The 26,736-nt window shown below is 37.2% G+C and overlaps 1 protein-coding gene across 10 annotated transcripts in view; it reads right to left on the reverse strand.

Moving 5' to 3' along the window:
- Nucleotides 1-26,736, reverse strand: part of LOC128706593 (F-box/LRR-repeat protein 15) — a 174,919-nt gene that overhangs the window by 81,927 nt on the left and 66,256 nt on the right. For 8 of the 10 annotated variants that reach the window (XM_070090712.1, XM_070090739.1, XM_070090722.1 and 5 more), the window contains one exon: nt 6,418-6,510. The exons of the other annotated variants lie outside the window; for them this stretch is intronic. In XM_070090712.1, the coding sequence (XP_069946813.1) occupies nt 6,418-6,510 (93 nt within the window). The remainder of the gene's footprint in view (nt 1-6,417; nt 6,511-26,736) is intronic. 10 annotated transcript variants of the gene reach the window in all.

A 26,736-nucleotide genomic window follows, 5' to 3' on the forward strand; every position in this document is an offset into this window, starting at 1 on the left:
CCTCAAACATCTCCTTGCCAACCTCAACAGAACACATGACCATAACACAAGGCACAGATCACTCTTTGATGTTCCTTGTGTCCATCTCACGCTATGCAAAAACTCAATGCACATAAAAGGCCCTAAAATCTGGAATTCATTACCTGTAAATATAAAAGAAACACTACCTGTTTATAAATTCAAGTCTCTTCTCAAAGATCACTTACTCACCCAAAACCAAATAAAAACTGAATAACTGAACCTTATAAATTGTATATCTTAAATGTTTCTCACAATTATATCACATAAATGTTAAACCTAAGACCCAGTCTAACTTTGTTTTTTTTTAAATACACTACCTAACAGAATACTCCATTCTACTGAATGTACAGCAATGCATGCAACCATATGACCTGTCTTTGTAATACTCATTTGTGCTTTATTGTTATCTGTTTACAAAATTGTTTTATCACTGATTACATCATTGCTTAGTTAATCTTAAGTTAATTTTAAGCCAGCCCGTAATGCTATGCATACAAGTGGCTTTGGCATGCTGCTCTTACCTGTATTTTTTTGTACCTCTGTATGTATGCTCAAATTACTAAATAAATAAATAAATAAATAAATAAATAAATAAAAAGCCGTAGATCTACAGCACGGACCCTGAAAGGGTTAATTAAGCTTAGTCTGTAATGTTTTTCATAGTCATGTTTTTTAACAATGGACCTGGGGATGCTATGTGTCAGCCATGGGCTACTTAGTTTTAAATGGACAATGTCTATTGTAAAGAGTCTGTATTTTTTGCAGAAAAATATTAACCCATATTTCATATACAGGACAATAAATTCTAATATTAATCCTCCCCTAAAACTCTTTCTTGATAGCTGCAATAAAATGCCTAAGCATAATATTAGACATTAAAAATCTCTATGATATTTCCCATGTATGGCTCAACCTTTGTAAAAACTCAGTACACATAAAAGAACCTAAAATCTGGATCTCCATGTTTATTAGTAATGAAAAGTATAAAAAACAAAAGAATTTATCACTAACAAACAAAGATTAGAAATGACACTATTGATTGCACAAATTATAATGGTACTGCAGTGAGCTAGAGGGTACACTGCACTATATATGGACTATAGTGGGTATGAGCTGTGGACAAAAGTCTCAGTCAAGCCTGTGCATCTAAGGAAGTATGCTAGTTTGTGTTTATTGGTTATTTACTATGAGTGAACTATGGCTGGTTTTTTACCTAGGATTTTACCACTTATGATGAAACACTGATGAATATTATCTTTATGTTCATGTCTAAGTTTTTGAAGCTTATACAACAGGTTCTGGCATCTGTTTGTTTTATTTATTTATGTCTTTGCAAATAGTACATTGAGATTACAGTATATATTTACAATAATGGGTTGCAATGCAAAGAGAGCCTCTATTATGCCTAGGCATTATGGGCAGACTTAAAATTATTGGCTTACTGACTACTTAACACTAAAAATTATATCATAGTTGTACAGTAGAATATTAATTATATCATAGTTGTACAGTAGATTATTAATTGTAAGTGAATCTAATTTAAATAAGACAAAAGATATATTCATATATCCAAAAATGCTTTTGTGAAAACAATGATTCAATTAAATTCCTGTCGACAATAGATAAAAGGTTCAAAATAACTGTTGAAATTATGATATGGGAATACAAAATTGAGTATGTGAGTACTGAGTATTTAGCATTTAGTCTAGGGTGATTAAGTGGCTTTTGAGAAGTCTTAAACTGATTTTCAGACTGGGTTACTTTAGTATCTTCTGGTAATGAATTCCATATTTTGGAGCCCTTTATGTGCATAGAGTTTTTACACAGTGTGATATGTACACGAGGTATATCAAAAAGAGATCTGTGTCTTGCGTTATGGTCATGTGTCCTGTTAAGGTTGGTGAGAAATTTGAGTGGAGGGTTTATATTTGCATGTATTGTTCTGTGTATGTAGTAGGCACATGAATAAGTATGGATGTTCTTAATGGTGAGCAGATTTAGACTTCTGAAAATTGGTGGAGTATGCTGGCAGGAGTGGGAATTTGTTATCATTCTGACTGCTGCCTTTTTGCACAAATTCCATATGTTAGATGCTCATTTATGAACACACTTCTCTTCATCATAATGGAAGATATAATTATGTCTTTTTTCTTCAGATCTGAATGAAATATTATCATTACAATTGAGCATCCTTAATGTCACTACTTTCTAAATTTACCTGTAGTTAATTTTTAAGCAGTCGTAGGGTGGTCTGTAAACAAGAGCTTGTGTTAATGTCATCAGGCAGATAGGAACTATTTACAATTACAGCATCTGATAACTAATGTTGTTCCATTTGGTCTGTTTGATTTCGAAGGAATTCTAAAATCTGTGAATCAGTGGAAGACTTCCAGTCATGTACATCACGTATCTTAGTGATAAGTGTAGTTATTTGTTCAGTATGCTTTACAACAGTTGATAGCACTTTATTATGGTTATCCCTCATTTTTTCTAGGTTAACTCTAAGTTACTCAATTATTTTTTTTCCTCCACCCTCTTATATCATTCGTGAAGTAAAAAACATGCAACACCACCTGTCATTTTGCAACACAACAATTTGCCTTAGGGACAAGCGTGCTAGGGATTTGTCACATAAGAAGACCTTACCTAGGGATAGTATCTCACATCTCAAGCAAGTCCATGCCAAATTTATACATGAGTGACACTGGTTATGATGATCCTTCATCCATTTTTACACAGAAGAAAAATGTACAGGGAATTTTATGAGGGTAAAATTATCAACTTGATTGATCTGCAAAGGCAGTAACCACCTTGAAGCAACAAAGTCCTCACAAGTTTCCACAGGGTTATTACTACAATCAAGATTCACATGGTACTGGATTCAACAATGGAGAGTCACCTGGAGCTGTAAAATAACCTGACAACAATCAAAGCTCACCTGATGCTGGATTATAGCCTGCCAACAATCAAAGCTCAGTTGATGCTGGATATAATCTTTCAACAATCAAAGCTCACCTGGTGCTGAATTATAAGCTTCCAACAATCAAATCAAATCAAAATCTTTATTTCCTTGTAAAGCTTAAAATGTGTGGTTTACATGTTATAAAATATTAATTACAAAGAAGGCCACAGCAAGGTATTCTGGACACTGTTCATGAGCAATTTTATAAACTTGATTTAACTCAAATTGTTTTACTCTGTCTTCAACATTCAGCATATCCAGGTGTTGTAATTCATCCTGGCCTTATCTGACATTTTTTTTGTAGGGTTATCCTAGGTAATTTACACTATATAAGATAGTTGTACTTGTGTGTACCTGTGACTTAATAAACTTAATTGAACTGTATATATCATTGCTTAGTTAATCTTAAGTTAATTTTAAGCTTGCCCATAATGCTCTGCATACAAGGGGATTTTGGCATGTGCACCCAGTCACTATATTTCTTTGTACAACTATGTATCATGTCCAAATAAAAAATAAATAAATAAATAAATAAATAAAGGAGGGGTGTTAATGTTGCAGTTTAAAAACTGTAGTGTAAAGCACCCTTCTGGCAAGACAGTGATGGAGTGAATGATGGTGAAAGTTTTTCTTTTTCGGGCCACCCTGCCTTGGTGGGAATCGGCCAGTGTGATAATAAAAAAAATAATAAATAAATAAATAAAAGCATGCCTAGTCATTTTGGGCAGACTAATACTAATTCTTACTCTACATTGATATAGGTTATGGAGTAGTACATTTGAACATACATTATTAGATACATACATAATTAGATACCTACCTAATTAGGTACATACACAATTAGATTTCAAATAGTTAGGTACAAATGGTAGATTTAGTGATAGGGTGCAGTGGGGACTACAAGGGAACACTGTATCAACATCCAGGGTCCCAGATTATTCAACATCTTACCAAAAGATATCAGAAACATGGCTGAAACAAGTGTAGAAGCCTTGAAGAGGAAACTGGACAAGTATCTTCACCAGGTGCCAGATCAACAAGGCTGTGATGGATATGTGGGGCAGCAGGCCTCCAGCAGCAACAGCCTGGTTAACCAGGCAAGCACCAGAGGAACTTGGCCCATGGGCAGGCTCAATGAGTAGATAAACTCTCAAAACTCTTCAAAGGTATATCAAAGGTGTCTTGGCATGATACACTGGCAAGATACAATGAAAGCTCACCTGGTGCTGGATAATAACCTTCCAACAATCAAAGCTCACCTGGTGCTGGATGATAACCTTCCAACAATCAAAGCTCACCTGGTGCTGGATAATAACCTTCCAACAATCAAAGCTCACCTGGTGCTGGATATAATCTTCCAACATTCAAAGCTCACCTGATGCTGGATAATAACCTTCCAACAATCAAAGCTCACCTGGTGCTGGATATAATCTTCCAACAATCAAAGCTCACCTGGTGCTGGATAATAACCTTCCAACAATCAAAGCTCACCTGGTGCTGGATATAATCTTCCAACATTCAAAGCTCACCTGATGCTGGATAATAACCTTCCAACAATCAAAGCTCACCTGGTGCTGGATATAATCTTCCAACAATCAAAGCTCACCTGGTGCTGGATGATAACCTTCCAGCAATCAAAGCTCACCTGGTGCTGGATATAATCTTCCAACAATCAAAGCTCACCTGGTGCTGGATGATAACCTTCCAACAATCAAAGCTCACCTGGTGCTGGATATAATCTTCCAACATTCAAAGATCACCTGGTGCTGGATGATAACCTTCCATCAATCAAACCTCACCTGGTGCTGGATGATAACCTTCCAACAATCAAAGCTCACCTGGTGCTGGATATAATCTTCCAACAATCAAAGCTCACCTGGTACTGGATGATAACCTTCCAACAATCAAAGCTCACCTGGTGCTGGATATAAACTTCCAACAATCAAAGCTCACCTGGTACTGGATGATAACCTTCCAACAATCAAAGCTCACCTGGTGCTGGATATAATCTTCCAACAATCAAAGCTCACCTGGTGCAGGATGATAACCTTCCAACAATCAAAGTGTCGTGTGGGGTTCAGTAAGGAGATAAGAGGGTTGAAGGTAGACACACTTGTTGGATGGTAACGATATATATATTGTCAGACTGTGGTAATGGGAGATGGAGCCCAGCCTGCCGTGTTCTGCCTTCTATGCCTATGCGTCGATTGAGAGGGAGGCAGCTTGTCTCACTTGCACGCTGCATCCCGTGACGTCATACAGTCACAGGCCTAAGGGATCTTCTATATAAACACATGGATGGTACTATGATATGCTATACAACACATATAAGGGGATCAGCAACTATGCTGACAAAAGCTCACCTGGTGCTGGATATAATCTTCCAACAATCAAAGCTCACCTGGTGCTGGATATAATCTTCCAACAATCAAAGCTCACCTGGTGCTGGATATAATCTTCCAACAATCAAAGCTCACCTGGTGCTGGATGATAACCTTCCAACAATCAAAGCTCACCTGGTGCCGGATATAATCTTCCAACAATCAAACCTCACCTGGTGCTGGATGATAACCTTCCAACAATCAAAGCTCACCTGGTGCTGGATATAATCTTCCAACAATCAAACCTCACCTGGTGCTGGATATAATCTTCCAACAATCAAACCTCACCTGGTGCTGGATGATAACCTTCCAACATTCAAAGCTCACCTGGTGCTGGATGATAACCTTCCAACAATCAAAGCTCACCTGGTGCTGGATATAATCTTCCAACAATCAAACCTCACCTGGTGCTGGATATAATCTTCCAACAATCAAACCTCACCTGGTGCTGGATATAATCTTCCAACAATCAAAACTCACCTGGTGCTGGATATAATCTTCCAATAGTCAAAGCTCACCTGGTGCTGGATATAATCTTCCAACAATCAAAACTCACCTGGTGCTGGATATAAGCTTCCAACAATCAAAATTCACCTGATGCTGGATGATAACCTTCCAACAATCAAAACTCACCTGGTGCTGGATATAATCTTCCAACAATCAAAACTCACCTGGTGCTGAAGATAATCTTCCAACAATCAAAACTCATCTGGCACTGGATATAATCTTCCAACAATCAAAACTCACCTGGTGCTGGATATAATCTTCCAACAATCAAAACTCACCTGGTGCTGGATATAATCTTCCAACAATCAAAACTCACCTGGTGCTGGATATAATCTTCCAACAATCAAACCTCACCTGGTGCTGGATATAATCTTCCAACAACCAAAGCTCACCTGGTGCTGGATATAATCTTCCAACAACCAAAGCTCACCTGGTGCTGGATATAATCTTCCAACAACCAAAGCTCACCTGGTGCTGGATTTTAAGCTTCCAACAATCAAAGCTCACCTGATGCTGAATTATAAGTTTCCAACAATCAAAGCTCACCTGGTGCTGGATGATAGCCTTCCAACAATCAAGACTCAGCCACTGACAATTAGCCAGAAGTAGCGCTTTTAACTTGCATTTAATCACAAGAATCTGAAACACAAATTCTTCTGCTTAACAAAGAGAATTAAACAGGTGCTGACATTTAACTGGAGTATACAATACAGGAGTCCCAGCTTATATAGCAGGTTAGGTTCCTGGCTACTTTTGTAAAGTGAAAATAACTGTAAAGTGAAACATAGCCACCTTTTTTCATTTTCAAATGCATATAAAAGCCTGACAACATGTTTACACTATCATATATTAAGTGAGCAACAGAGCTAAACCTAAAAAATGCATATGCAGTACACACATTACTTACCTTAAAATATTTTTGTACTTAGCTTATAGTTTGTGGTGAATGTATTTATTGAGGTTAGCCTGAATAAATGAAGAATGGGTATAACTGAAAACTGTTTTATTAGCTAAATGCTGTAAAACAAAGCACTTTAAAGTGCGGCCCTCCTGTACTTGTATGAAGAGTATAACCTCCACAAAGCTGTTAACATCTGGTTCTTCTATATCTCAAATACCTTGTTACCCTATGAGCTACCATCTGAAGACTCACTACCTATATGTTATTGCAACTTGTCTTTAATAAAAACAACTACCATTCAGCAATTTTTTTTTAAAATCATATCTCCATTGCTCATACTTCCCATTCATACATACAGGTGGGTCATCACTAATCCGGCATCATTGGGACCTGTAATGTGTTGGATTAGTGAGTTTGCCAGATTACAGAGTGGTTAGGTTAGAAAACACTTAATTAACCTATCAACAGAGATTCTATCTGTTACATCTTCCTCATTTTCATCACTGCTTTCTCCTCCACTGGCTTGCTGCTGTAGATTTACAACCATCTGCACAATTTCTGAGTCAGTATAATGATGAAATTTGAGTCAGTATATTGATTTGAGTCAGTATACTGATGAAATTTGAAATTATGCTAGCAGAAGCTAATGCCGGATTGCTGATGGAACTGGATAACTGATTGCCGGATTAGTGATGGCCAACTTGTACTTGTTTATGCATATTGCTTGTCCCAGTTGTGTTGCCAGCATGGTGCTTCCTGGGGTGGTTACAAATATTGAAATAGTAAAAAATAGTACAGTAAACCTTCCATTTAACAGATTTTGGAAATACAGAACAAAATCAGCTGGATCAATAATTTGGAAACAGCAAAGTTTTCTGGTCACAGAATTATTTATTGTTACAATCACAAAAAAAAAAAAAACAATATTTTCTCTATCCAACACAGTTGCCATTACTGGCCACTTGCTCCCCCTATTAGTCTATTAAAAAGAGGGTTTGTTGTATTTAGGTTTGATCCAAGGAAAGGGAGGCAACCTATGACTCCTTGCATCATGAGCTTTTCACTGCAGCAAGGAACCCCTATAGGAAGGGGAGGCATACAATATACATCTGTATAATGCTAAGTAATAACCTACATGGAGATAGAAACACGGAAAATAAAGTTGGTCTGTATATTTTAATCCCCAACTGGAGTCTCCCTCAGCAGATACAGGGAGGATGTCTTCCTCAGGTAAAGACAATGACATGTGGAATGGAAGGTCAGGAATGCAGGTGTGTGTGGAGTGTTAGGTCAGAAAACAGGAGAATGAAACTAACTAACATGGGCAAGTAGGTCCAATACAAAGTTTCACTCTATGAAGTTCTAAATTCAATACTGACATTTTGATTTAGGTTGGGTGTTGGTATGTAATTTTTAACATCTGGTTTCCATAGCTGTAGTGGTTATGAGAGCAGATACGATGATATTTTTGTTTATAGCTGCAGTTTCAATTGTGTGTGATAGCAGCAGCTACTCAAAAGAATATTGAGTAGTATTTTGAAAAGCAACTGAGCCCTCGTCCCTAACAAATTGTCTTCCTGTGGTCAATGATCCTGGTTGATAAAGTCCTTTCAGTCTGGCTGATGTATGCCTGATTATAGTCTTTACATAGTATCTGATAAACTCCTGGTATATCTTATGTAACTAGTTGTTTGTGTTTCTTAGAAAAGTTATTCCCTAATTTGTTAGTACATATAGTTAGTCATTTTATTGAGTTGATTGACTGTACCTGGGTGGAAAGGTACTATGACTGACTTACTGGAGTTGTGACTTACACACTAGCCATCTCCCACCAAGGTATGGCTACCCAAAAATAGAGGAAAGTCAGTCACCATCAATCATTCAATCACTGTCTTGCCAGAAGCATTCTGACATCACAGTCCAGATGCCCCTCCACACTGCAACATTCTCCACCCACCCCCCCTTCTGAGAGAAGGCATAATAATAATAATAATAATAATAATAATAATAATAATAATAATAATAATAATAATAATAATAATAATATAGGTAGTAGGTTGGTAGACAGCAACCGCCCAGGGAGGTACTACCGTCCTGCCAAGTGAGTGTAAAACGAAAGCCTGTAATTGTTTTACATGATGATAGGATTGCTGGTGTCCTTTTTTCTGTCTCATGAACATGCAAGATTTCAGGTACGTCTTGCTACTTCTACTTACACTTAGGTCACACTACACATACATGTACAAGCACATATATACACACCCCTCTGGGTTTTCTTCTATTTTCTTTCTAGTTCTTATTCTTGTTTATTTCCTCTTATCTCCATGGGGAAGTGGAACAGAATTCTTCCTCCGTAAGCCATGCGTGTTGTAAGAGGCGACTAAAATGCCGGGAGCAAGGGGCTAGTAACCTCTTCTCCTGTATATATTACTAAATGTAAAAGGAGAAACTTTCGTTTTTCCTTTTGGGCCACCCCGCCTCGGTGGGATACGGCCGGTGTGTTGAAAGAAAGAAGAAAGAATAATAATAATAATAATAATAATACAGTAGGGCCCCACTTATATGGCTGGTTAGGTTCCAGGCTACCGCCGTAAAGTGGAACACCCTTTTTTTTTTCTTATAAATGCATACAAACACTAGATAACAAGTTTACACTAACATATATTAAGTTAGCAATAGAACCAGGCATCAAAAAACAATAAAAAAGTACAATACACACATAGTGCACTCATTACTTACCTTAAAATATTTATAGTCTTAATCTAGGGTGAGACAAGTAGTATTTATTGTAAGAAATCAAGTGTGGTATGTATGGTAGTCAGCCAGGCTACCATACCAGGCCACCCCACCCACACTTACTATTCTATGATATTTAAGCATCCCAGAGCAATAAAATGTATATACAGTTCACTCATTACTCACCTTAAAATATAGGGTGAGATGAGTAGTATTTATTGTAAAAAATTTCAGCACCCATATCCAACACATAACCAAAAAAGTATCCAAAACAGTTGGGATCCTCTCCAAGATACGATACTATGTGCCGCAAAATGCCCTTCTCACACTATACCACTCACTTATTTATCCATACCTCACCTATGCTATTTGTGCTTGGGGATCAACTGCAGCAACACACTTAAAGCCAATTATAAACCAACAAAAAGCTGCAGTAAGAATAATCACTAAATCCCATCCCTGGCAACACACCCCCCCACTCTTCATAGATCTAAACTTACTCCCTGTTCAGTACATCCACACTTACTACTGTGCAATCTACATCTACAGGACCTTAAACTCCAATATCAACCTTGACCTAAAACACTTTCTTGATAGTTGTGACAGAACCCACAGGCATAACACCAGACACAAACATCTCTATGACATTCCCCAGGTCCGGCTAAACCTTTACAAAAATTCAATGTATGTCAAAGGCCCTAAAATCTGGAACACCCTACCTGAGAACTCTAGAACTGCAGACACATTCATCACCTTCAAAACTACCATTAGAAAACATCTTATCTCCCTGATAAACCCCATCAACTAACTACACAAATACCACTTGGTGGTTCACACTTACACTCACTCACCCATTTGACCATAAACAGAAATATTAATCTCAATATTAAAATAATGAATCCTATGATACTCCAATACTGAAACTATGTACTGTGCTAAAACAAAAGCATTCACATTGCTAAACTCACAAACTAGTATTTAGTCACTTAGCCATAATACCAACTTACCTCATAATTTGTAATATTTTAAAATAAAGAATTAAACTAAGTCTGCCCGAAATGCCTAGCCATGCTAGGCGTTCTAGTGGTATACTCTGTAATCATTATTTAACTACATGTAAACCACACAACAACCAAATTCTGTAAATTCAACATTGTAATCTTTATAGAGAATAAACTTTGAATTTGAATTGAATTGAATATGGTAGTCAGACGGGCTACCATACCAGGCCAACCCACCCACACATACTATTCTATGATATTTAACCCTTTGAGGGTTTTGGTCATACTAGTACGTTTCACGCGTAGGGGTTTTTGACGTACTAGTACTCATAAATTCTAGCGGCCTCAAATCTAGTGGGAGAAAGCTGGTAGGCCTTCATATGAAAGAATGGGTCTATGTGGTCAGTGTGCACAGTCTAAAAAAAATCCTGCAGCACACAGTGCATAATGAGAAAAAAAAAATTCGACCATTTTTTTTAATAAATCAGCGACTTTGCAGTGTATTTTCGTATGGTATTTATTGTTGTATTCTAGTTTTCTTGGTCTCATTTTATAGAATGGATGACATATTACAGAAATTGAGATGATTTTGACTGGTTTTACAATGAAAGGTGCCTTGAAATTGAGCTCAAAGTAGCAGAAATGTTCGATTTTTACCAAACTTCAAAAGTAAACAAATCGTGCCAAGCGTGCAATACACGTCAACTGGTGAGTCTAATATTCTTTTACAAGTGCACCAATAATATTCATACCATTTTTTACACTAATGCAGTAGTCTGCATAACAGTAAATCTTATATTTTTTGTGAGAATAAAAATTCAAAGTGGAAAGCAAAAGAATATAAGAGGGGCCTTGAGACGTGACTAATGACTAGAGGAAATGTCATTTTAGTGCCAGGAATGTCTTTCTTGTTTATTCTGGACCCTATTCGGAAATTGGCATCTTTTGAAATTTGTGTGAAATTGGCAAAATTGCTAAATTCTGACCACTGTACTGGATAGTTGAATTTATAAATGGGTGGTTTCTTGCACCCATTCGATAGAAAAAATGGAGTTCTAGCGAAATATTCATTTTTTTGTCGACTAGTACAGTGAAATTGGCCGAAAATGGGGCTCAAAGTGGGCAAAATCGCAAATGCGTAAACATCGCCGAGACCGCTAACTTTGCGAGAGCATAATTCCGTAAGTTTTCTATCAAATTTCAAACTTTTGGTGTCTTTATGATCGGGAAAAGATTCGCTATCTTTTCATAAGAGAAAATAATTTTTTTTTTTTTTTTAAATTTGGCCGACCCTGAGAACAAGTTTCGGAGAGGGCCTGTCGACCCTCAAAGGGTTAAGCATCCCAGAGCAATAAAATGTATATACAGTCCACTCATTACTTACCTTAAAATATTTGTAGTCTTAATGTAGGGTCAGGAGTAAGTAAATGAGATAAAACGAATAAATGAGAGAGAGAAAGAATGAGTGCATGAGAGAGGACAGGCGCAGAGTTATGTAAACAAACCAGGCGAAGGTAAGTTTTGTAAACAAAGTGTACACGTCTGGTTTGTGTACAAGTTACATTGTGTACAGGTTGTCTCTACATTGATACGGTAGAATAAATAAAGAAGAACACTCCCATTATCATGTAGCATCATTTTGAGAAGAAATGATGCTCTGAGTGAAGGCAATGGAAATAAGTCACTCTGACTTTTTTGGGTTATCCTAGGTTCTCTACACATATGTTATGTATGATACTCTATGTAACTGTATTTGTGTATACCTGAATAAACTTACATACATACGAAAGGAATAATTTTCTACAGTTACCCCCAGTAACACGTTTTCTCTTATGTTAGATTAGAGAAAATGTTATTCTTGCCGTCACTTGTACAAGTTATCTGGCTACCACATATCATATTTATGTTTATTTATTCTATTGTGGGGTGTATTTATCATCTTTTTATGTTATGTATCGTGTTTATTATATAATTTTGAAAAAAATATCATGGATGGATTAATGAAAATGTGTATATTAACATTATATACGATATTTAATGAGACTCGGTGATTATTATTATTATTATTTCTAATATGGCGTCACTTGTGCAAGTCGTCTGCTACCACATTTCACATTTATGTTTATTTATTCTACTGTGGGGTGTATTTATCTTATTTATATGTTATGCATCGTGTTTATTATATAATTCTGAAAAAATATCTTAGATGGATTAATGAAAACGTGTATATTAACATAATATACGACATTTAAATGAGACTCGATGATTATTATTATCATTACTAATATGACATCTGGAGACATAAGACACTCTTACTGATTTTAATGTGTACCTGCACGCCAGCACAGTGTGTAAGTTTATTTAGGTACAGGTATACATAAGTATAATTATCAGAGTATATATAAAATATGAAATAACTTTTAAAAACACTTGAAATTTTGGAGTTTCCAGATAAAATGGAGAGACTTAGTGCTTATTGAGCTCACAGAGAATGTAAACAAACAGGGTGGGGCGCGGTGACCGTATTAGAAAGTCAGGTGGGGGGAGCCGTATAGCGAGTTTTGGTCATAATTTGAAATGACCGTATTAGCGGAACGCCGTAAAGTGAAACGCCATAAAGCGGGGTCCTACTGTAATAATAATAATAAATATATTTAATTTGACATGATACATATATGTACAAAGTAGTATAATAGTTGGGTGTATGTGCCAAAAGCCCCTTTATATGCAGAGCATTTCGGGCAAACTTAAAATTGACTTAAGATTAATAAGGCAATAACAGTATATATGGTCATTAGATGAGTGACAATGAATACAAGAGACGAGCATTGTGCATACCATCTCCAGGATTCAGATCTGTCTAATTGGTTTCCTGAATCCCTTCAAATTCAAAATCAAATATTTATTTCTTTGTATAGTATACAATGTGTAGCTTATATGTAGTAAAATAATGCTAAACACAAAGAAAGCCACTAGCATGCATGAGCATTTTGGGGAAAAAGGTGAGTGGTACAGTGAGGAGTCTCTGGAGACAAAGAGCATAATCCATGAAAACAAAGAGGGGAATGTATGAGAGTATAGTTACACCAATGCTCTTATATGGGTATGAAGCATGGGTGGTGAATGTTGCCACAAGGAGAAGACTGGAGGCAATGGAGGTGTCATGTTTGAGGGCAATGTGTGGTGTGAATATAATGCAGAGAGACTGTAGTTTGGAAATTAGGAAGAGGTGTGGAGTTACTAAAAGTATTATCCAGAGGGCTGAGGAGGGGTTGTTAAGGTGTTTTGGACATTTAGAGAGAAAAGGAATAAAACAAAATGATTTGAAGAGTGTATAAATCTGTAGTGGAAGGAAGGTGGGGTAGGGGTCAGCCTAGGAAAGGTTGGAAGGAGGGGGTGAAGAAGGGTTTGTGTGTGAGGGGCTTGGATTTCCAGCAGGCATGTGTATTGGCAGTTTGGAGGGATATGTTGTGTATCTTTATACATATATGCTTTTAAACTGTTGTATTCTGAGCACCTTTGCAAAAACAGTGATAATGTGTGAGTGTGGTGAAAGTGTTGAATGATGATGAAAGCATTTTCTTTTTGGGGATTTTCTTTCTTTTTTGGGTCACCCTACCTCGGTGGGAGACGGCCGACTTGTTGAAAAAAGAAAAAATGTGTGGGTGTGTTAGGAGCGAATGGAGATGAATGGTTTTTATGACTTGATGTGCTGGTGGAGTGTGAGCAAAGTAATATTTATAAAGGGATTCAGGGAAACTGGCAAGCTGGAATTGAGCTCTGAAGGTAGGAAGTACAGTGCCTACACTCTGAAGGAAGAGTAATGATGCTGCAGTTTCATGACTGTAGTGTAGGCACACCTCTGGCAAGACAGTGATGGAGTGAACGATGATGAAAGTGTTTCTTCTTTTTTGGATCACCCTATCTTGGTGGGAAATGGCTGATGTGTTAATAAAAAAAAATCATAATGCTTACAAACTACTTAAAACTAGACACAGGTTATGCAGTGAAATTTAATTATACATTAATACAAAAAAAAAGGGTAGCAAAAGTTTTATAATTAGGAAAATTTATAGTAGAAGGGTTGTATACAAAAAAAAATATTACAATTATTACCATTTACAACAGTAAAATTTTAAATTTGTATTAATATTTAAATTAATTTAGTGTTCTTAAGTTAATTGGGATTTTTTGAGCAGTTTCAAACTGGTTCTATGATTTCAGGTATAACATAGTGTTGATACATAGCCTCTCCTCACTTAACGATGGAGTTAGGGGCCTAAGACCCCATCAGTAAACGAATTCATCGCTAATCGAGGAATCACCCCTTACTGACACTTCAAAAGTGTCACCACCCAAAATTAAAGCATCCAGTTTTATGTTTGCTGGGAAATTCCTTTCACTGTCTATTATTAATGGTAATACAACACAAAATAAGTCAATGACTTACGTACTTCTGAGATATTCCAGGAAATGCGTGCATAGCTGATTACTTGGGAAATTTTTTTTTGGAGAAAATTGCACTTTTTCAGTCTTTGTATGGGATAAGAATGATAAGTATTCTATAGTTACCCTTCAGGTGCATAACGTTTTCTGTAATGGTCACGATTACTTTTTTTTTTATCCCTCCCCACCCTCCACCCTTACATACCTCTATATAATGTCAGTTTTCATTAATTTGGGTGCCTTTATCGTGCTTCTACATTATTTATGTTATACCTAATATTATTCTGGAATAAATATGATAGGTAGATAACCTTTATTGATCATAACAGTATCATTATACAATATTTTATAGTGCCAAGAGGCACACCTCTCCACACATCACGGACCATCATGAGTTACTGAGACACTACTCGCTTCTCCCTCTGCTATAGCTCTGCCCACTTTGTAACGATGCCAAATGGCAAAGTAAATAGTATATTAGAAAGAAAAAATTAAATAAAAATGAAACTCCAACTTGATAACATTATTTTAATTTGCATAACTCTTATACATTACAAAAAACAAAAAAAAAATAAAAAAGTAAAATACACATACGAGTTAAGTATAAAGGAAAAATAGCTTAAGAATTTGGTAACATTTTAGTATAAGTATCATCTTTGTACCATGTTTCTACAAAGAATTATAGTCATTTTATAAAAATTGTTTTTATGATGCAGCGAGTAATATACATCAGAACATGTAGTGAATTTTCAGAATTTTTTTTATTCTTTTAAGTTTCTTTTATTTTTTTTTTCTGTCTAAAACAGTGGAACTCTGAATTTCAAACTTTATCCTTTCCGAAGTAATATTTCCCATGAGAAATAATGTAAATCCTATTAATCCGTTTCAAACACTCAAAAGTATTAACAAAAAATACATTTTATAGAGAATAACTATAGTTTTACATACAGAAAACAATGAGAAATAAATATAAAGGACTAATGAAATGGATAAATGAACATTTAACCCTTTTAGGGCTAGTGCCATACTAGTACGACTTATGCACCAGGGTTGGTGCCATACTAGTACGACTTATGCACCAGGGTTGGTGCCATACTAGTACGCACAAATTCTAGCATCCTCAAATTAAGCAGGAAAAGGCTGGTAGTCCTGGATGTGAGAGAATGGGTCTCCATGGTCAGTGTGCGTGGTATAAAAAAATCGGGGACCCAGTGGTGCATTGTGGGAAAGCCATTTTATTGCACCTTGTTCACCATGTCTAACGGTAAGAAACTCCTCACTCCTTGGCTAACTGGGGCTCTTTTGTTCCCAAGTGACAGTTCAAACACAGATAGAAGTGTCAGTGAAGATGAATTTCATGATTTTGAGGAGTTTGTGACTGAAAGCAATGCCCAGGAAACCAACCTGAAGGAGGGCAGGAAGGAAGGAAGGTAGAAGAAATGGAGGAAAGAAGGAAGAGATGAGAGGAAGGAAGAAAGAAAGGAAGAGATGAGAGGAAGGAAGGAAGAAAGGAAGAGATGAGAGGAATGAGGGAAGGAAGGAAGGGGGGAAGGAAGGAAGGAAGGAGAGAAGAAAGGAAGGAGACCATCAACCTAGGATAACTCAAAAATTTCAGACAGTCATTTATTTCCATGTAGGTTGGTGGGGGGGGGGGGAAGAAGGGATGGGTGTTGACAGGCAGTGAGGGTGGTGAGTGGTGGTGTTATTTGTCACTGTGACACTAATTAGGCTGGTGACTCAGCATATTTACAAGTCCACCCCCACACAACAACAACAACAACTTTACAGAAGTTGTAGCAGTTCTGGGAAGTGTCCAGTGACTTTATATGTGTATATATGTGATAGAAAAATAGTAATAAACAACATTTTTTTATTGTTTTTTTGTGTAAACATGTTTTGTAAATATATTAACTGTTTCTGCGGTTATTGTTTAGCATGCAACAAATGAATATACATTCAATATACCTTATATTGGTCTCACAGGCCAGAAAAGTTACTTGAAGGAGGGAGGGAAGGAGGGAAGGAAGGAGGGAAGGATGGAGGGAGGGAAAGTAGGTAGGAAGAGATGAGAGGAAGGAGGAGGGAAGGTAGGTAGGAAGAGATGAGAGGATGGAATGAAGGAAGGAAGGAAGGAAGGTAGGTGTGTGGGGAGGAAGGGATGTGTTGTGGAAGGCAGTGAGGTTAGTGAGTGGTGGTATGATGCATCATTGTGACACACGACACACCGGTGACTCAGCATATTTACAAGTCCACCCCCACACTACAAGCTTTCAGAACCTCTTGTAGTTATAGGAACCTGTCCAGTGACTCTATATGTATATATATGATAGAAAAATAGTAATAAACAACATTTTTCATTGTTGGTTTGTGTAAACATGTTTTGTAAACAATATAATGACAGCAAAGTTTGTGCTGTTATTGTGTAGTATACAATGAGTGAATATATACCAAATAGTCTTTATATTGGTCTCAGAGGCCATAAAAGTTACTTGAAAAAATAAAATATTAAAAAATAAAAGAAAAAAGTAGAAAAAACAAAATAAACTATTACCTGGTGACTGGCAGTCGGCAATGTTTCCATAAGTGGTTCAATTTCTGTCAATGTCACACCTCCATATCTCAATAAGTATTGATGGCAAATTTTTTTTTTTTAGCCTATAAAATTTAGAAAAAAAAATTATCTTTTCATAAGAAAAAATAATTTTTTTTTTTCAAATATTTACCGACCCTGAGAACAGGTTTGGGAGAGGGCCTGCCGACCCTTAAAGGGTTAAATCACTTTTACCTTTACTGAAGAGCCTTGTTGGCGTATGGAAGACAGCAAGGAGGGGAGAGGGAGGAAAATTTATTGTTTGGAGACAGGACAAAATACTGGAATATAATGCTAATATCAACTCTATGGCTTATTTATCTATCACAATTCATCTAATATGACATTATTATTATTAATAAACAATATTAATAACATAGAAACATGATACATACTCTAGAATAAATAAAATATGTCACTACATACGTATGTGATTAGTGGTGTCTGCCGCAGCTGCCATTCTCTCTCCTGCTGTGACTACATATCTTCCCATTATTATAAGAGAAAATGGAGTGTTTGTGAGGCTAACTGCACTACATCACATAACAGAGAATATAAAGAAATAAAGTGGTTACTGTATGTATACTATAGTACACACTTACCTTGGAGGAGATGCTGGCAGAGGTTTAGGGTGGTGGAAGATAGCACAGGGCGGCGTATGTTGTCAGTGGCCCTATAAACCTCCAACAACATTGGAGGAGTTAGTTTCATGTTGTCCTTTTTCTATCGCTTAATCGCTTAACTTACTTGTTACACTTTATCACTGGCTGGCGCTATAGCTTTTATCGACCCCTGCTTTAGTATCGTACATATCGTAGAATCACTGAAGAATTCCATCGTATTTCTCGCTTTCTTTATCAAAGGGCTGGCACTCTGAACTTTCTTTGACCCCATGGTGGCTTATTTAGCAGTCGCAATTACAGTGGTCCCTCGTTTTTCGTAATTAATCCGTTCCTGGAGGAGCTACTATAAACGAAATTTACGATTTGCGAATCAATTTTCCCCATAAGAAATAATGTAAATACAATTAATCCGTTCCTGACACCCAGAAGTATTAAAACAAAAAAATTTTTTACATGAAATATACATGTAGTACATAAACAATACAATGGGAAATGATGAATGAAACATTAACAGCATAACACTTACCTTTATTGGAGATTCTTCTTAGTGTATGGGAGACTGGCAGAGGAGAGCGAGTGGATTGTTTATAGTTTGGAAGGGAAATCCCCTTCCAGCAACACCTCAGGTACCAATTGCTTTTCTGGGGTTGCTTCTCTTCTCTGTTTCTTAATGCCACTAGGACCACCTTGAGAGTCACTGGAGTCCTGTCTCGCAAAATAACTGTGGAGAGAGCTCTGTTTCTGGCGTCTCTTTAACACTTCCCTAAAATGGCCCAAGACTTTGTCACTGTACATGTTGCCAACATAGCTTGCAACAACCTTGTTAGGGTGATGTTTCTCCATAAAGCTTTCCATCTTACCCCACATAGCAAAAATCTCTTTAATTTCTGAAGAAGGCACCTTCTTCCATCTCTCTTCCTCCTCCTCTGCAGCAAGATTCTGAGCTGCAATGTGTTGCTCTTCCTGCTGAAGCTCTTGCAGCTCCTCAGTGGTGAGCTCTTCGTTGTGGTCTTCCACCAATTCTTCCATATCCTTCAAACTCACATCCAACCCCATGGAACTCCCCAGTGCCACAATTGATTTTACATCAGGGTCAGTCCCAAACTCTTCAAAATCCCTCTTGTCGACACAATCTGGCCACAATTTTCTCCAGGCAGAGTTCAAAGTCCTGGAAGTCACTCCCTCCCAAGCCATACCTATAAGGGTTATGCAATGGAGGATGCTGAAGTGTTCTCTCCAAAATTCCCTTAGGGTCAAGTGAGTGTCTGTGGTCACAGTCAAGCACCTGTGAAACATTGCTTTTGTGTAGAGTTTTTTAAAGTTTGCAATGACCTGCTGGTCCATGGGCTGGAGGAGAGGAGTGGTATTTGGGGGCAAGAACTTTACTGTAATGAACCCAAACTCCTCGAAAATTAGGTCATCCAAGTTTGGAGGATGAGCAGGTGCATTGTCCATTACTAGCAGGCACTTGAGATCCAATTTCTTTTCCAGGAGATACTCCTTCACACTAGGGCCAAACACTTCATTGAACCACTCGACAAAAATTTCCCTCGTGACCCATGCCTTACTATTAGATTTCCAAAACACACACAATTTACTCTTCATAACATTGTTTTTCCTGAACACTCTGGGATTTTCAGAATGGTACACTAGTAATGGCTTCACTTTGAAATCCCCACTAGCATTAGCACAGAACATTAGTGTCAGCCTGTCTTTCATAGGCTTGTGTCCTGGCATTGCCTTTTCCTCTTGTGTAATGAAGGTCCTCTTTAGCATTTTCTTCCAAAAGAGGCCTGTTTCGTCACAATTGAACACTTGTTCAGGTTTCAGTCCTTCAGCCTCTATGTACTCCTGGAATTCATGAACATATTTTTCAGCCGCCTTGTGGTCTGAACTGGCAGCCTCACTATGCCTTACCACACTGTGTATGCCAGTACGGTTCTTAAATCTGTCAAACCAGCCTTTGCTGGCCTTAAACTCACTCACATCACCACTATTTGCAGGCAATTTCGTTACCAAATCGTCATGCAACTGCCTAGCCTTTTCACAAATAATCGAAGTCATAAGAATATCTCCTGCTAATTGTTTCTCATTTATCCACACCAATAATAACTTCTCAACCTCTTCGAGTACTGGTGATCTCATTTTTGTCAGCATAGTTACTCCCTCTGCAACAACAGCGTCCTTGATTTCCTTTTTCTTGGCCACTATGGAACATAAGTTTGTGTAGGGTTTCTAATACATCCTGGCAAGTTCGGCCACACTTGTACCACTTTCATATTGCTCAATGATGGTTTCCTTAAATTCAATCGTATTTCTCACCTTCTTTACCACAGGCTTGGCACTAGGAGCTTTCTTTGGAGCCATGGTAGCTTATTTAGTACTTGCAAGCACTAAAATAAATGGAATATTATGAAATATTTCGCTGGAGCACGTGAGGGGACCTTCACTCACTGGTAAACAATGCCAGACTGGCTGCCGCCATGGCTCACGCCGTGGGTACGCGTCCCGGATGAATTACGACTCGCGAGTCAACGTATGAAAAGAGAGTTCATGTTTATACGAAAATACCCTTATGATTGGCAAAATTTACGATTGCCGGGAACTACGAAAAGCGAGGGACCACTGTACAAAAAACAATGGATTATAATGGACCTTCATTTTTCATAATTAATCAGTTAAAGAGAGTGTGACTAATGGCGAAACTAACGATTTGCGAAACCATTTTCCCCATAAGAAATAATGTAAATCCAATTAATCCATTCCAGACCAAAAGTATTAACAAAAAATGTTTTTTTTTTTTACATGACCTATAGATTTACATACACAGAAAACAATGAGACATGAAGAATAACACAATAATAACATCACACTTACCTTTATTGAAGACTCTTGTTGCTGTATGAATAAAATATGTCATTACGTATGTTAGGAACTGTAGCGGCAACAGGGGAGTGTGTTTGGAGACAGGACAAGATAGTCATTCAATATGACACTAATATCAACTCTATGGCTTATTTATCTATCACAATTCATCTAATATGACATAAACAACATTAATAACATAGAAACATGACATATACTCTAGAATGAATAAAATATGTCATTACGTATGTCACAAGTGTTGTGTTGTTGCTGTTGGGTGTATAAGGGCCACTGAAAGCATAAGCCTTACATAGTGGTGGTGATGGCGGCAGTAGAGGCGGCAGTGTTGTCAGTAGCCCTATATGCCTCCAATAACATTGGAGGAGTTAGTTTCATGCTGTACTTTTTCTATCGATTAATCACTTAATTTACTTGCTACACCGTTAATGCTACACTTTATCGCTGGCTGGTGCTATAGCCTTTCTCGACTTGTGCTGCTTTAGTATCATACATATCATAGAATCACTGAATCACTGAATTAGGCACATTCTCCCATCTCTCTTCCTCCTCCACTTTGGTACTTTGCTACGAGTTCTTTCTTTAATTCTATCACGTTTATCACCTTCTTTACCAAAGGGTTGGCACTAGGAGCTTTCTTTGGGCCCATGAGGGCTTATCTAGCAGTTGCAAGCACTAAAACGAATGGAATACAGTAGACCGTCATTTAACCCTTTGGGGGTTTCGGCCGTACTAATACGGCTTACGCACCAGGGTTTTTGACGTGCTAGTACGCATAAATTCTAGCGCCCTCAAATCTAGCAAAAGAAAGCTGGTAGGCCTACATATGAAAGAATGGGTCTATGTGGTCAGTGTGTGCAGTATAAAAAAAATCCTGCAGCACACAGTGCGTAATGAGAAAAAAAAACTTTGACCATGTTTTTGGATTAAAACAGCGACTTTGCACTGTATTTTCATATGGTATTTATTGTTGTATTCTAGTTTTCTTGATCTCATTTTATAGAAAGGAAGACATTTTACAGAAATTGAAATGATTTTGACTGGTTTTACAATGAAAAGTACCTTGAAATTGAGCTCAAAGTAGCAGAAATGTTCGATTTTTACCAAAGTTAAAAAGTAAACAAATCATGCTAAGCATCCAATACACATCAACTGGTGAGTCTAATATTCTTTCACAAGTGTGCCAATATTATTTATATAATTTCTACACTAATGTAGTAGTCTGCATAACAGTAAATCTTATTTTTTTAGGGGGGGGGGGAGAATAAAAAATCAAAGTGGAAAGCAAAAGAAATGTAAGAGGGGCCTGGGGACATGACTAATGAACAGAAAAAATGTTATTTTAGTGCCAAGAATGTCTTTCTTGTTTATTCTGGACCCTATTTGGAAATTGGCAACTTTTGAAATTTGTGTGAAATTGGCAAAATTGCTAAATTCTGACCACTTTATTGGATAGTTGAAATCAGTAAATAGGTGGTTTCTTGTACTCATTCGATAGAAAAAATGGAATTCTAGTGAAATAGTTCTAATTTTTGTCGACTAGTATACTGGAATTAGCCGAAAATAGGGCTCAAAGTGGGCAAAATCGCCGATACGTAAACATCACGAGACCGCTAACTTCGCGAGAGCATAATTCTGTAAGTTTTCCATCAAATTTCATACTTTTAGTGTCATTATGATCGGGAAAAGATTCTCTATCTTTTCATAAGAAAAAATCATTTTTTTTTTTTTTAAATTTTGGTGACCCTGAGAACAATCGTCTCTGAGAGGGCCTGGCGACCGCCAAAGGATTAACATGGAAGTTACATTCCTGAAAATGGCGTGTTAGGTAACACCATGTTAGGTGAACTGAAGAATTTATGAGAAAAATAGGGTTATGTTCCTGAGATCCCCAAAAAAGCCAAACGACTTTTTTTTAGGCCTCCACATCTTACAAAAATAAAAGTGACTATGTAATTGTAGTTCATTGTTGTGATGTATTATGTTGTTTTTACTGCTTAAGACTACAAATGTAACATAAATAATAGTATTTCTTACCTTAAATTGAGGGTGCTGGTGTTTGTGGATGATTGTGAAGAGAGTGGAGAATTATACTGTGGTCCTACTGGGCTGAGGTGGATGGTAGAGGTTTTGGTACTGAAGTCAATGGTTGTACTGGAGTGTCTACCTTTAAGTCGTTCAGTCAGTCATGTCATTCAGTAAGTCAGTCAAGTCATTCAGTAAATCAGTCAAGTCATTCAGTAAGTCATTCAGAAAGTCTCAAGTCATTCAGTAAGTCAGTCAAGTCATTCAGTAAGTCAGTCAAGTCATTCAGTAAGTTAGTCAATCAAACATTCAGTACGTCAGTCAAATCATTCAGTAAGTCAGTCAAGTCATTCAGTAAGTCAGTCAAGTCATTCAGTAAGTCAGTCAAGTCATTCAGTAAGTCAGTCAGTAAGTTAGTCAATCAATCATTCAGTACGTCAGTCAAATCATTCAGTAAGTCAGTCAAGTCATTCAGTAAGTCAGTCAAGTCATTCATTAAGTCAGTTAAGTCAGTCAGTAAGTCAGTCAATCATTCAGACAGGCCATTCAGTAAATTAGTCAAGTCAGTCAGAAAGTCAGTTGTCAGTCAGTAAGTCAGTCAAGTCAGTCAGCATGTCAGTAATTCAGTGAAGTCATTCAGTAAGTCAGTCAATTCAGTAAGTTAGTAAGTCAGTCAAGTCATTCAGTATGTCAGTAAGTCAGTCATTAAGTCAAACTCTCTGCTTTGATCCAATCTATCCCACCTGCCTTACCAATTTCATTCTTCACAATGCCTCAAGCACTTCCTCTCATACTAACATCTAACAATTCCTCACTGTTACAAAATATCATCCCTCCCTACCCAGTGTATGAAATCACTATCTCCCTTTTTTCACTAATATTTATCAACTCCTCAAAATACTTCCATCATATTATCTGTACCTTGCCCCCCCTCATCTAATGATTCTCCTTATTTGTTTTAACTGCTAAATACATTTGCTCAACTGTCTTTCTCAGCTTATGAAGCTCACTCCAAAACTTTTTTTCTTATTTTCAGCAAATTTTGTTGATAGAATCTCACCCTCTCTCTCACTGACTCTCCTTTTGAACTCTCTCACCACCTCTTTTTCTCTCCATATACTCTGCACTCTGTATATCACCTCTACATTATAAAAAAAAGAAAGAGAAGAAGAAGAGGAGGAGGAGGGTGGAACACTAGTACACTGGTACTGGTACACTAACATTTCTGTCTGTCTATTTGTCTGTCTGTCAAGCTCCCTGTCTGTCCATCTAGCTCTCTGTCTCAGAGAGCCACAAGACTGTGTCATCACTTTTACTCACATCTTCAAGCAGAGTATAGCACTTTGTCTGGATTTCTTGGGTTATCCTAGGTAATTTATACTATGTATACTTGTATTTATGTGTACCTGTGAGACAGAGATAGACAGACAGATAGAAAGAGAGAGACAGATTGAAAGAGATAGAATGAGGGAGAAAGATAAAACACCATTGTGTATGACACCATGTTTCAGAGTTCCACAAGCTGCAGAACTAATAGGAATATGTTCAGTGACTGTATATTGGTATATATATTATAGAACAATAATAATAAACAATGTTTTGTATTGTTTGTTTTTGTAAACAAGTTTTGTAAACAATATATTGATAATTATGTTTGTGTGCTTATTGTGTTGTATACAACGAGTGTATATATGTACATTGCACCTTACTTTGGTCTCATAGGCCACATAAGTTATGTGAAAAAATAAAATAGTGAAAAAAACAACAAACCTTCAAATACAAGTAAACTAAAGTTTACCGGGTGAGCGGCAGTCACCGCTGTTGCCATACGCGGTTCATTTTCTGCAAACTTCATGCATCCATATCTCCGTAAGTATTGATGGTAATTTTTTTTTGTTTATCCTATAATGTTTAGAAAAAAAAACTATTTTTTCATAAGAAAAAATAATTTTTTTTTTTTTTTGAAATTTGGCCGACCCTGAGAACGAGTTTCGGAGAGGGCCTGTCGACCCTCAAAGGGTTAAGTGCCAAGTTAGAGGATGATGGTGTACCATTCTGATTTTATTCAATAAACACCCTGCCACTCACCTCTCACACATTAATATTAATATTTTAAGGTAAGTAATAAGTGTGTATCTTACCTTTTATTGTGTTTTAATGCCTATTTCTATTGCTAACTTAATATAAGTTAGTGTAAACTTGTTGTCTGGCATTTATTGCATATTTTATGTGTGCTCTGATAATAATACTTGTGGAGCTGTGGTAGCCGGGTGGAGGGACAACATTACGTTTTCTCTGCTCAGCCATCAGAGAAAATGTGTATGAATCTGTGTTTGGCCCAGCCACTCCCTCACTCCGCTTTTGTTTACAATTTTCGGCATGAATTATTCATTACTTCTACCTTCGTTTATGATGGCATCTAAAGGTAGCTGTTAGAAATTATTAAATTCAGTGAACAAGGCATGTCGATGTTAATAATATGGCTCTGGGCCACAGTGTAGGTAGCCGGTAGGTGTAGCCCAGGCGGGCCACACCTACCGGCTACCTACACTGACTTCCTACAAATAAATACTACTCACCTCTCTTCCTATATTAAGACTATGCATATTTTAAGGTAAATAATGAGTGTACTGTATGTGTATTTTACCTCTCTGGGATGTTTTAAATATCGTATATTAAGTATGAGACGGGGAGCCAGTGCTACCTACACCTGGCTACCTGCACCTGACTTCCTACAAATAAGTACTACTCACCTCTCTCCCTACATTAAGATTACAAATACTTTAAGATAAGTAATGAATTTACTGTGAATGCATTTTATTTTGTGTGTTTTTAATGCATGGTTCTATTACTAACTTAATATAGTTTAGTGTAAACTTGTTGTCTGGCATTTATATGCATTTATAAATGGAAAAAAATGGCGTTCTGCCTTCCGGCGATGTCTGCTTTCCGGTGACAGCCTGGAACCTAACCCGCCATATAAGTGGGGCCCTACTGCATCTTTCAATGTTTTACTTCCCGTGTGTATACAACAGTATCCAATACCAGGCCACTGTCACAGTCACAGAGTACAAACAGTTTTATACCAAAGCGTTTCCTCTTGCTCGGTATATACTGTTTGAATGACAGTCTACCTTTGAACAAAATCAAAGATTCATCAAGTACAAGATTCTTGAATGGATAAAAACATTTCTAATTTTGTATAACCTGTCGCTTCTGTCAGGCCTGGTTTTGTCAGAGAAGTGCAACATACGTAACAGTAAGATAAACCTGTTCACTTGGATGATTTCACTGAAGACCGGGGTAGAAATTAGCCGATCTGTGGACCAGTATGCTTTTATATTACGCTTATAGACATGAGGCATAAGCATTATTGTTGCAAAAAGCAAATACATTTCTGCAACAGTCGTCTCTTTCCACCTGTGTAGTCTTGACTGTGGTGATAAGATCGTATTTGCCATGGTGTACTCAAAATACTTATTACTTTCCCTGACAATAGTTTCCATCAAGGGCTGGTCGAAGAATAGTTCAAAGAATTCCAGTTCATTGGCAGTGGTTCCAAGGGAACAAGTAGGTAGAATTCCACTTTCAGAGTCATCAAACTGGTGGGACTTGGGAACAAAATTGGGATTTTGCTGCCAATCCCAGATACGGTTTGCT

The sequence above is a fragment of the Cherax quadricarinatus genome, chromosome 3 (assembly GCF_038502225.1).
Source record: "Cherax quadricarinatus isolate ZL_2023a chromosome 3, ASM3850222v1, whole genome shotgun sequence".
NCBI lineage: Eukaryota > Metazoa > Arthropoda > Malacostraca > Decapoda > Parastacidae > Cherax > Cherax quadricarinatus.